The 13,121-nt window shown below is 44.1% G+C and overlaps 1 protein-coding gene across 1 annotated transcript; it reads right to left on the bottom strand.

The window, feature by feature from the left end:
• Positions 1-9,687, bottom strand: rabgef1l (RAB guanine nucleotide exchange factor (GEF) 1, like). The gene is made up of 9 exons (XM_056283977.1): positions 9,358-9,687; positions 8,414-8,608; positions 8,103-8,272; positions 6,634-6,812; positions 6,313-6,394; positions 5,991-6,123; positions 3,925-4,016; positions 3,522-3,778; positions 1-2,433 (listed from the first exon to the last, which is right to left on the bottom strand). The coding sequence occupies exons 2-9, from the start codon at positions 8,587-8,589 to the stop codon at positions 1,999-2,001; spliced, it is 1,524 nt and encodes a 507-aa protein (XP_056139952.1). The 5' UTR covers positions 8,590-8,608; positions 9,358-9,687; the 3' UTR covers positions 1-1,998.
• Between the last annotated feature and the right edge of the window lie 3,434 nt (positions 9,688-13,121).

Here is a 13,121-nt window from a genome sequence, read left to right as displayed (position 1 = left end):
TTGAGTTTTTAATTATCATCCGTTAACACAAGCTCATGGATGTGAATAAAACAACACTGCCCCAATAAGTTACATTTAAATAAAAGACAGTATTGCGTTACCTACTCCTTTGTGATATGATGACAAAACCTCACATTTTCTTTCCTTCAAAAATGGTTTCTCCATACAGTGCAACACCCCTTAATTCAAGCTACAGTTTAAAATTGCATTTAGTTTAATTTAGTTTGCCGAAAGGCAAACTAAAAATTGGACAGCTATTCTGCATTGATTCCACTGTCACAAATGTGAACTAAAAAGATTACGGCATATGATGAAAACTTAGTTAGCATGAATTAAAAAAAGAAAAATCAAGATTCTTTTTTTTTTTTTGGATTTTATCCCCCCTCCCTTTTCTCCCCAATTGTTTCCAGCCAATCACCCCACTATTCCGAGCCCTCCCGGCTGCTGCTCCACCCCCTCTCCCTGCCCTCGGGGAGGGCTGCAGGCTACCACATGTCTCCTCTGACACATGTGGAGTCACCAGTCGCTTCTTTTCACCTGACTGTGAGGAGTTTCACCAGGAGGATGTAGAGCGTGGGAGGATCACACTATTGCCCCCAGTTCCCCCTTCCCTCTGAACAGGCGCCCTGACCAGAGGAGGCACTAGTGCAGCGACCAGGACACATAGCCACATCCGGCTTCCCACCTGCAGATATGGCCAATTGTGTCTGTAGGACACCTGACCAAGCCGGAGGATGTTCTCTCTTCAACGGGTCTACCAGTGACGAGGACACAGCTGGAACCATGACTACCACGATGTCATCACCGGGCAAATCAACGGCTCTCCTCCTTCACAACATCACAACATCACTGTTCCATTATGGCATCACCGCGTACTTGTTCATAACAACATGCCGAGTTAGTCATCGTTTAGAATCAGAGTAAAAAGGAAGAAGTGCTGCATTTACACAGATTTACGTCACTAAGGAAAAGGAATTCTTTTGCTCTGATAAAATAGGGACTGTTTAGGAATGGATCCATATTCAGAGGAAAAGAGAAGGGGGGTATAGGGAATGACACCAAAGATTATCTTTGACTTTTAACCCACTGACGTAACAGCTCTGACAGAGCAAAGAAATATCAAGCAATCTATAAATAGATTACAATAGGGCAGACTTATGAGATATTCCTGACAGGAAAAATACAGAATACAAATAACAAAAATTACATTTTGAATGAATTAGTATCTGGTCATTAGAATTCATGAAACGTGTCTCTACACAAGACACCTCTATTCTGTGCACAATGTGACGTGACTGTAAATATTACAGGAATAATGTCTCCTATTGCAACCAGAAGAATTCATACGAGCCACTCCTTAGAAAAATAAAAATCACATCTCGAAATCCAGCTTATGACTGGAGTGGAAGGGCCGTTGGGAAAACATGACCACAATATTTACAAATGACCCATGGAAGCTCTGCTATTTTCATAGCAGCAGTTTATGTTCGTGCAAGCAAAACCACATGCCCACACACTCACTTTCTATCGTGCACACAAACACACACTCGCTCTCTCTCTTAATATGCAGTACGAGGGATAGTCACTATAATACAAATCACTAGCTGTAAGATTATTTCCTTATAATTTTCAAGCATTCATGTTGCCCCAATTTCAGTTACCAGAAACTGATACTAGAATACTGCCTATGGAGAGACTAGCTCGTCTGAGAAAAAAAAAGTCCTGAATGATGAAAGTAAAGGTTCAGAATCACACCATTTATAACATCAGTACAAATGAAACCAAAATTATCCTAATTTTTCGAGTACTGAGGACGATATTGTTTTTTAGCCCAACAGAGAAGTGTGGAGTGCAGGTGGGCTCCATATCAGGGGCATGCTGCAGTGTGCATAACAACAGGAGGGGTTCATAACTGGACAGGAAGGGTGGGTGGGGGTGGCCTGTAGTGGTGGTAAAGCTTTGTAAGCTTCCACTCTATTGAGCACCGAGTGAGTGGCGTCACCCGGCAAACACCTGCGGCTGAAGAGGTGGGGGCAGGAGGTCATTCTCTAGATTCTCAGAGTCAATGGCCGATGATGATCCCGCTGTTGTCCCAGTTGCTGGGGAAGTGATGGCCTCCGTTTCCAGTGGAAAACTCTCCAAAATGTCCTGCATCTTGTTCTCCACCCCGTCCGTCCAGTCAATGAGGTCACTTTCCAGCTGCTGTGCTTCCTCCACGACCCGCTCCTGCCTCACCCCCAGCCCAGAGAGCAGGTCCAGCCGTTTGTGGACCTGACTGAGGGCTGCACTGCTGGAGGGGGAAGAAGAGGGAGAAGACCCAGAGGCCTGGGGCCGCTGGGGGGAGGCCTGGCCAGACATGTAGAGCTCAAACTCCTCAGAGCTCAGGTTCAGTGACTGGGCATCCAGCTTCTCAATGAAGGCCACTGCACAGCACTGGGGAGGAGTCCATGAAGTCTACGCTTAATGAGTGCCCCTCAGATTTGTTTGTACATCACCAATTGCCAATCACATCTATATACACATGTAATATAAACACAAAAAGAGACAGAGACACATGCACACATATATGCTTTCACACACACACACCATGCAACGTTTACACGGACACAAAAGCAACCATATTCACACACTTATACTTACACACACACAACAGAAACAGTGAAACAAAAATAAAAACATAAACACACTCAAACAGACCCCCCCCCCCCCACACACACACACACGCATGCATGCACGCACGCAAGCAGGGTTGGGTACCGTTCATATTTTAACCGATACCTGGATTTTGGTACTTCACTCTCTCTGTAATAATAAAAATATAATTTCAGTTGTCAAAAATACCCAATACTACTTAGTTTTAACATGGTTACCTATCTAGAAAATTTGATTTATTTAGAACATTTTGTTGTAACACACCACACAAAATAAAACCTTGCCCAACCTCCCTCTCCCCCTCCCAAACCCATGCCTACAACCACCAGCCTGTCAGTCACCAGGGCATGGCGTGAGGACGCTGTCGTGAGTGTCTCAGAGGAAGCACGTGTGATGTCCTGATCTAGGAGTTGTAGCAGCAAGGTTAGTTACTGTGGTGGGGCCCGGAAAAGGGGAAGAATAGTAGATTTGGGGAAAAAAATAAAAGCAAAATTTGGCTCACCATTGCCCTCCCTGTGTTTGACTTGAATAAGCTGTAGGGTTAGGGGAGGGGTAACGTAGTCTCGCTCTCTCTCTGTCTCTCCAACGTATACTCTCACCCAAGAAGCGGTAAATTAAGAGGGATTTTTCAAAAGGCTCATAAGGAATCTTATCAATATTTATTTTAATTCACAACCCCCTCTCAAGGTATTGACATTTGGCACCGATTGATGTGAGTAGGTACTCGGTAGTACTGGTGTAATTCAGTCAGTAGCCTTAAAAGTATTGAGCTCGGTATCCAACCCTACACACACACACACACACACACACACACACACACACACACACACACACACACACACACACACACACACACACACACCCCTCACCAGGTTAGTGAAGTAGTAACCATCCTCTCCAGTCATGAGCCTACTGGGGTTGCAGAAACGGGTGATGTACTGGATGTTGGACTGCAGTCGTGGCGGGTTGGCCTTCAGCATGACATAGATGAGCGTGGGAAGGAAGTCATCTGCAGATGCTGCCTCTCTCTTGGTGGCCTTGATGGCATTAAAGATGTGCTTGCTGCAACGAGTGATGCATGCCAACTTGTCCTTGGGCACGCGCTTCGAGTCCATCTCGATCACATCTGGAGCAATATGAACATTGCAGTATTTTGACATGGTTCACCTTGAAATGATGCTTTGGACATTTCCTTCATGGTGGTCACAGGAATAAGGCTGTCTGTGACTCAAATGAATGGACGAATTAATTAATAAAAAGTATAAACCTTACCTGTGATGGCTTTGACTACACTGTCAGACACCTCAGGAATGTCCTCATCAACAGGAACACACAGCATCGCAATGGTAACCCAATGCAAGGCCCTGCAATAGGGCACAACCAAAATTAAAATGGCCCCCACCCTCAGATGCAACTCATTAACCAACTAGAGAAGTGTGCTCAGCAGAGTGCAGATCACCACCAGGCATACGTATCGTCCCTTCTATGGTGCTCGAACTTGGCGACAAACCACCTTTTTTCGTCTACCAGGTGAAGGGAACTACACAAATACGGACAGAAAAACCAATGTTTTTCCTGCCATTATAAGACTTTTGTGCAGGATACAAGTCCACTGGACCAGGAAATATGGGGGGAAAAAAGTTGTTAATATGCAGCACTCAAGCTAAAAAAATCAACCCAATAAAACATTTTGCCTGTCAGTCTGTGAATGTGCAGCCTCCTAGACGTACTCTGACATGAAAGCGACCAAGTCTGATATGAAATGACAGAGATCAGGCCATCATTATTTCCAAGGCCTTTTTAAGACTTCAAATGTGTTTAACTGTTGTGGTTTTCAGGATATAAAATGAATGGAGGTGAATGGCTGCTCTGCTCTGACTTTCATAAAACAACAGTAACGGGTCCGCGGTGGCGTAGCGGTCTAAGCGTCGGCTTGGTGTCGATGCAGTTGCCCACTGGGGACTGGGGTTCGCGCCCCGGTCTCGTCAGATCCGACTATGGCCGGACTCGATGAAGCAGCAATCATTGGCAACGCTGTCTTCGGGAGGGGGGCGGAGTCGGCTTGTGTTCGTCATGTGAATGCGTCTCTGTGTGTGTCGGAAAAACAGTGGTTCGGCTTGGATTCGCCTTGTCACGAAAGTGGGGAGGCGCTTTCCTTCGAGACTGCCGGCCGGAGAGATGCAGTTGGCGAACGCATGCAATACGAGGGTGGGTGTTTGAATTAAAATAGGGATCAATTGGCCACTAAATTGGGAGAAAAAAAGGGAAAAATCAGAAATAAAATTAAAAAAAAAATAAAAATAAAACAACAGTAAGAAAACAGGTCAGCCATGGAAATGTTTTATTTTAGCTACTGAGATTATTTCCAGCTGTGACTGTGAGTAATCCTACTCTGAAATTTTATTTTTATAGCCGAGTACCATGGCACTTCCACTTTGTCAGTGTTCCTCCAGTTCTCCTGTGCTGAGATCAGCAGTAAATAATTTTGCTGGCTTGCAAAATACGGTCGACGTCTTGTTTATTTTCAAGACTCATACCCGAATACACATATTTTAGTTTTGACACATCTGATTCAACCGTAGATGTGAGTTGCGCATGTGCATGGTTGTCTTAGATTGGGCAGTGACGCGGAGCAGCGTTGGTCGAGTGAGCTAGAGAATGAATGAAGAGAGGGAGCAGCGATAGTGAGAACAAACGTTTTTCGAAGGTTCTGAATCGCCGCAATCACGAGAGGTTCTTCATAATACACTCATAACTGTGCACAAAAATGTTTAGGCTGATACGCCCAGTAGTTTGCGAGATTAGCCGCGGACACACGCATGCACACGCACATACACACACACACACATATACCCTCCAGGCTAACTGGCAGAAGAAGTAAATGCAGTTCCTTTCTCATGTTTATGCTTATATTTTGCCTTTTAATGTAAAGCACTTTGAGCTTGTAATGAAATGTGCTTCATAAATAAAACTGCCAGTGGTTCGCAAGCCAGCAAAGTCTCATGAGTATATCACATAGATCTTTCTAAGCGAATTGGCTCAGTCTCACTCTCATCAAGAGTAAATTCAAAAAAGAGGGCTTGACCAACAATTTAGCTGTCCCAATTACAGCTTTGGCATGGTCTGTGTCTCATTATGCAGACACAAGCATGTGTTGGCTCTTGTCCTGGATGACACTCCACATTGTAAAATATATGACTGTCTGTGCTGCCATTGCTGTTTACAATTCTGTTCTGTTGTGTCTAAAATTACTGGAAGGTAGTTGAGGTGTGGAAAAAACTACTGGTTTACCATGTTAGTATTAATAATGATGACAAATGGAGCCTTTGTGTTCACACCTTATTCTCTTCTGGATGGCAAGGTCTTTTTTCTCATCATCTGTGGTCTCAGGACAGAAGACCTGTTCATAAAGACGAGTCATCATGTACTTCTCCACTTCATCCATTACACTCTCTACACGATCAGTCGAACCTGGAGGCAACAAAGAGACAAACAAAATTCACAAAAGGCAAGGAGGCAAGAAGTCATAAATGCAAACATACACAAATTAAGGAGCAAATACATCCTAAGATGGAACAGTGGCTTACAGAATTTAGAAAAGAACTTAATTTCACAGACAATCTCATATTGTCTTACAGGGTAGGAAGGAGACAACAGTACCTTTAAATTGTGCTAGAAGTCGCTCTGACAGGTTCTGGTAGAAGTCTTGGACACATTCTGATAGATCATCAGCACGCATGTCCTGGAGGGATGTGCCAAAAATAAGCTCCGATTTATTTTCTCAAACTGCTTGAGCAATTTGTCTTTGGTGAAAAACAAACGTGGTTATTGGGTCAGGAATACTCGGTTTTTTCTTGATTTATTGCCAGGATACAAGTCTTCCAAGACTACCAATGTACAAGTATACAAATCCTATTGCTTCTTAATTCAGGATCATTTCATAACAACAATAAGCCGGTACAGGTATTTGCTGCAGCTCACCCTCTTGTAGACCATGCTCTCGGTGAAGGCCCGGCATTGTTTGAATATATCCCTGCCAGGTTTCAAGGTTTTCAGGAAGTCGATGAATTCTTGAGTGGCGCGGTCAGCATCCACGGTGGACTGACGGCCCACAGTGTAGCTTGAGCTGGGGCTGGACTGAGGCTCTGAAGGGACAGGATCTGGAGAAAGAGGGTAGAGGCTAGTTTACTTAAAATAAAAACTTTTTTAATTTTATGACACGGTCAGGTGAACTGAGGTCATGACCATGTGTACTTTTCCCTTTAGCCTCAGTGAGCTATGAGTGGAAAATGACTCTTATCTCGCAACGCAGACTTTAGTCACCTTTAGGCTCCATTTGATATCCAACAGGGAAGCTTGGGGGAGGGGGGCTGCAATATTTTCACCAGATTTCCCCTAAAAAGTTTTTCTAACTAAATAAAATTCTGAGAATCAAAAAGAAAATCCACAATTATTATTTTGTAGAACCCTTCAGTTGAAACTTTGTCATGCCATATGGGCTTGGCTCTGTTCACCAGACATGTCATTTACTTCCTTTTTCTTAACTGTGACAATTCTATGGCTTAGGAACATCCCATCAAGTCAAACTCCTAGAAACCTACTTGCACATTTCCTTGGAAAACAAAAGCTATTGATCCAATTCAGATTATAGCTAGTCATTTTAAGTGGTAAAGTTTTGTACATTAAAATATAAATAGATCCCACATGTGGATGTATATTTTTTCACCTTTGTTATAAATCAAGGGTTTTCCTTCAGACAGGAAGGCAACCAGTTCTGAGCACCTCTCTACATAAGTGCTTACTTAATTTGAGCCTTGTTGAGTTGTCCTTAATAAGCACTCCCTGGAGGAATCTTCCTCTCACCTTGTGAGATGATGGCCCTTTCTATATGCTAACTACTCTTGTTTATGCAAAGAACACTGGTCTATGTCCTTGGCCAAACCCAATGGTATTTAGTGTAAATATTTACATTGTTTTCAAATTGCTGTTGGAGCCATCAAGTCTATCATCATATTGTGAATGAAACTGATACAAAGCTTAGAATCTAAATTATGTTCTATGTATACTGCTATTCACTGTATAAAAAGAATTGCTCCTTTACATTCGAGGGGTCAGTCCATCATAACTACCGTACGCCACTGGTCTCCCTTGCCCACAATTGTAAGATTAAAGTGAATGGAACTTTTCACTTTGCCGACTTTGAGAATGTATTTTGCTGTAGGAAAAATACTTCCACACACAGTGCCCCTCACCTGTAACAAAGCCTTGAGAAGAAAAAAAAAGAAGAGAGTTTAAGTGCTCACTCAAGGAGCTAGAGGAAAGAGGAATTATCCCTAGCATGCTCAATATGCATCATCAGACACCATAAGCATATAGCCCAGGAAATGTGGATAAACCATAAATAATGAATCAAGCAACTTTTGCAGTTGCATATTGACAACTTAATGTACCTTTTTTGGGTGGTGGTTTTGTGGAGGGAGTGAAAAACTTTGTGACTGAAGTGACTTTGCTGGACTTCTTAGGTTTTCTTTCCTCAAACTTGCTGAGGGGTGAAATGGCAGCATGGGTCTGTGTCTGGTGTCTGCCTGCATACGCCGCTTCCTCCTCCTCTTTCTGCAACCTGGGGTCGAAACGCATCAAAATAAGTACTGCTTGTTGTGTGTACTGACATAGATAAGCAAAAAAGACAAAAAATTGCAGACAACAAACAAGATGAGTATCAGAACACAGACAGATGACCGGGAAACATGGAAAGCCAAACCTTGCAGCAAGGGCCCAGTCTTCCTGAATCTGTTTGTCTTGCTGGTTTTCCTCTCGCCAACACTTTGAGCACAGGCCCTGCCAAGCTGTATTCCCATAAAAACCACATCCTTTCTTGCACAGTAGCTCCGACTGGTCCAGATGGATGCCACGTCGTTCAGACCGCTGGCTCGTCATCCTTCATCAACCAAGAATACTAGTTGGTGTACAGAGAAATATGAAGGTAAAAAAAAATACACAAGACTATTGATATGAAAGGCGATAACAACAAACTGGGGACATCATATTTATCAATAAGTGTCAATGTATTACAAAGTTAATCTGCTTGAATTCTTCAATCCTATCCAAATTTGGTTGGTGTTACAGGTCTATGCAGTGATATTAACTCATTAGCATGAACTTGGACACGTAGATTTGAATCGTATCAAGTGCAGCTAATTAGTGAAGCTAAATGCTGTTCAAAGTAAGAGAGCTCGAGTTCAATTAAGTTCAACACCAGACAACATATAGCTTTAGCATGCCCACAGCCATTTACGGCACTTAACAATCCGCGTCAACCTAGACTGTGTTAACGTTACAGACCTGCTCGGACCTAGGCTAACAGTCAGCTTGGTCTGACTAGATTAGCTTGCGTCAAGATGTTCATAACAACTTTAGCTAACACATCTTATCTACTGTGTGGTCCCTGACGTGTCTGATTTGGATGCTGACTACCATTAGCTCATTAAGTTTCCATAATAACCTCGATTTGTTGGCTCGACACGTTCACCGCAGGTGACCCTTTACTAGAAAACTGAGACGCAGACCAACTGACTGACCACACAGCTACTGCAGCTAACGTTGTTAGCCTTGCCATTTAACTACCCGTCAGTAACGACGAACTGACGGCGAGTTGACCTGACAGAATCTTCTCGAATAAATGGGGGTTTTAAAAGGACTCCTCACCTCTTCAGCAGGACGGCAACGAGAGCGCGGTTCTGTGGGTTCGTTTCACACACAAAAACATTGGCCAAGTCAACAAGCTAACAGCTAACGGTGTTTCTCCCGTACTTCCGGTGCGCTGCGGCTTGACTTTAGCCTTAGCTTAGCTGTGTGGCTAGCCCGACGAGCTGCTGTGTGTGTGCTGCAGGTTCGCCTTTTAAACCGCATGCCATACAGTGTCCTTCTCGCTGCCACTAAACAGTTATCATATAGCTGGCTGACGATGTCACTCCTCCAGTTTACGGGTCGACGTAGCTCGCAGATGACCAACGTTAGCTATTTTCGTTTAGCAGACATTTTGTCTGACGGCTCTTCTTCCTCCCTACGTTTTAGGGCAGATTTCAATTTAAACTGCGAACTCTATCGCCCCCCACCGGGTGGGAGGGTAGCTGTTTAAGCCAAAGAAGGTTGAATGAGGAACAATCGGCGCAGAGTGGGCGTCACCCACTCCCCCTGCTTTCAGCAACGGCTCAGTGAAATGAGCATCGTCATACAGATGGAGAGAACACGCTTCCTTAAATCTCAAGCACCCAATAGATTGATGAGTATACGGGGTCCATTCATTGATTATCTCAAAGAAAAATACATTTCAACTACAGTCTGTAGTGATGCAACCCGGCACTCTTTACCCTTTATCTGTACTCTTGTAATACCTGGCTGCGTCCTTTCTTGAAAACTGCTGTGAACCAAGTTATATTATATGTCTGGCAGCCCCCCCCCTTTCTGCTGTTGTGTTTTGTCTGTTAATTTTTGTTTGACTTTGTCCTATATATCTTGTTTGCGTGTGTCTTGAATATAAAACTGAAATTATTTTTTTAAAAAGAAAGAAGGTTGAATCAGCTCATCTGGATACAACGCTTATTGACAGATACGTCCCATCAATCATCTACGTGACATCTTCGGTCTATCCTCATGTAAAGCCACGTGCAGTCAGTGAAAACAAAACAAAAACAAACACGCGGATCATAAACCAGAGTAGTAGTTTTGCAAAAATGTCCGGCGTTTTTAGCTGGCACGTAGGGCTCCTCTGTGCCATTTAATTTATTTTCAATAAAAACGCTGAGGATGAGGATTTGTCTTTTAGGTTATTTTACATTTGTGGTGACCCACGTCTATATAATGAGAGACATTCACCTAAGAGGACGGTGTACCTTTAAGGGAAGGGGCGAGGGGTCACATAATGCACTTCCGCTTCCGGTTCACAGTTCAGTGTCGTTGTCGAATGTATGACATGCTAAGTTGGAGCTAGTAAACTACCTCGACTACGTCTACTCTCACATCTCCTGTCTCGTTGTTTTCTAACTCAACATTGGTGACCCCGACGTGATCGAACTACTAATACGACTATGTCATTGACTGTTCTGTTGTAGAGTCTATTTTTATGTTCATGACTTGCACTTTTGCTGTTTTGCATTGTTTTGTGTAGGTGAATTCTGGGGGGGGGGCTGTGTGGTGACCCACATCTATATAATGAGAGACATTCACCTAAGAGGACGGTGTACCTTTAAGGGAAGAGGCGAGGGGTCAGATAATGCACTTCCGCTTCCGGTTCACAGTTCAGTGTCGTTGTCGAATGTATGACATGCTAAGTTGGAGCTAGTAAACTACCTCGACTACGTCTACTCTCACAACTCCTGTCTCGTTGTTTTCTAACTCCGCACATTGTTATTTATCTATTATTATCTGTTATTATCAGAACTTGCTTTCTCTCTGATCCTGTTCTTGCGAGGCCGTTGCTCTACCACTTTATGTGCAGGGTTACCAGGCCCGGTTTTACGGGGATGCAAAAGGTTGAATTGCACCCTTAGGTTAATATTATAGCGAATTCGGGGGACAGCGCAACCGCAGGAAGTGCCGCGGCCGGGACGCGAACCCGTATCACCCGCACCGCAGGAGACATCGCTAACCGCTAGACCAAAGGGATCAGCCCCGTCAACCAGCGGCCAGCGTGGCTTCTTATCCATGCACGTTACAATATTCAGCACCCTCGGTTGAATAATGTAATAAAACTTTAAAAACTTTTAAAAGCGCTACAAATGTTCAGCAGACTGTACTGTAACGTGCATGTATAAGAAGACCCGCTGGTTGGCGGGTCTGATCCCGTAGTCTAGCGGTTAGCGATGTCTCCTGCGGTGCGGGCGATATGGGTTCGCGTCTCGGCCGCGGCACTTCCCGTGGTTGCGTTGTCCCCCGAATTCGCTGCAATACTGAGCTCACATCACACGCAGCAGGCGGAATTGACCTTTCGCAAAGTACCGCCCCAGAACGGTGCTTGTCCAATCCTCCCTTAGCAACGGCCCGTCAAGCTTTCAAACACACAGTAAAATGCTGAAACGGTGGGCCTATGGGATCTGCAGACTGGATATGTGAAAAGTTTGGAGGGAGTGTAATTTTCTCAGACCGGTCGCCTCCTCTTTACGTGTCTATGGACACGCTTCTGCAAGTCACTTATACGTGTTCATTGACACGTATCTCACAGATGCCGCTAGGGGCGCCCTGTAGCCTACTAGGTCTGTCATGACCATGGTCATGACGCAATAGAATGTCAAAAACATTGAACAAAGATGGCGGAGCGATGCGAATGTTCTTAATATGTGAGTCGTAGCTAAATTTGCTATCTTCAAATTATGTTTTGAAGCAGATATGTACCACATTATTGAACTAACGTTATATGTATGGTGTTGTGGTGACCCACATCTATATATCGAGAGACATTCACCTAAGAGGACGGTGTACCTTTAAGGGAAGAGGCAAGGGGTCAGATAATACACTTCCGCTTCCGGTTCACAGTCAGTTCAGTGTCGTTGTCAGATGTATGACATGCTAAGTTGGAGCTAGTAAACTACCTCGACTACGTCTACTCTCACGTCTCCTGTCTCGTTGTTTTCTAACTCCACAGTGCTTACAATTTAGGAAACTCCGCAGCCCAAGGCAGGGACTAGCTAACGCTAATGTTAGAACATTTGAACTGCGCCGGAGCAGTGTTAGCCCAGAGTTTGTTGGGTCATCCGCCGGAAATCTATTGACATCTATAAAAAGGATGTCTAAATTAACATGTTACTTACATATGTATTAGATGTAACATTACCTTGTGTGGTGGAGAAATTGTGGTGAATCCCGACCGATACAGCTCTGCCTATACCTAGAAGACAGGATTGCGCCCCCAGTGGCCAGAAGACGGGATTGCGGCCCCAGTGGCAACTAATACGTGTCCATATACACGTATTTCGCTCTCGCAAAAATGTGTCCTCTGACACGTACGTATTGTGACGTAGTGTTGTTTTCTTTCCCTTCCCGAAACCCAGAACGCAAGAAGCGCAATGTGGGCAATAGATTTGGCAGTATAGCAGACCCCATGGCTAGCTTCCTCCATCCAGAATCAACACAAATACCTGTCTGCTCCAAGCTAAGCTAGCTACTAGCTATTATTGATAGCTAATACAGCTAACGTATTATTACTGTTACTTTTACCCACACAATGCGCTGATTTCTCCCTTCATGTTTCGGTGTTTTCCGGCTACTTCCGGGATAGCTCGGAAACGCTAGACGGGAATAGCAACAGTAACTAAGGGGGGCGGGACTTTGCGAAAGGTCATTTACGTGCTGGCATTTGTTTGGTGTAACACACAATTGTGACCTGTGGGCGGCGCAAAGAAGTTACGATTTGTTAGACTAGAGGGAGCGTTTATTGTGCCGTTTTAACATGTTCTCGGAAGATTAACTAATTA

Source organism: Lampris incognitus, chromosome 7 (genome assembly GCF_029633865.1).
Source record: "Lampris incognitus isolate fLamInc1 chromosome 7, fLamInc1.hap2, whole genome shotgun sequence".
Lineage (NCBI taxonomy): Eukaryota > Metazoa > Chordata > Actinopteri > Lampriformes > Lampridae > Lampris > Lampris incognitus.
Note: the sequence above shows the minus strand (reverse complement) of the source record. Positions and strands in the feature narration are given on the sequence as shown.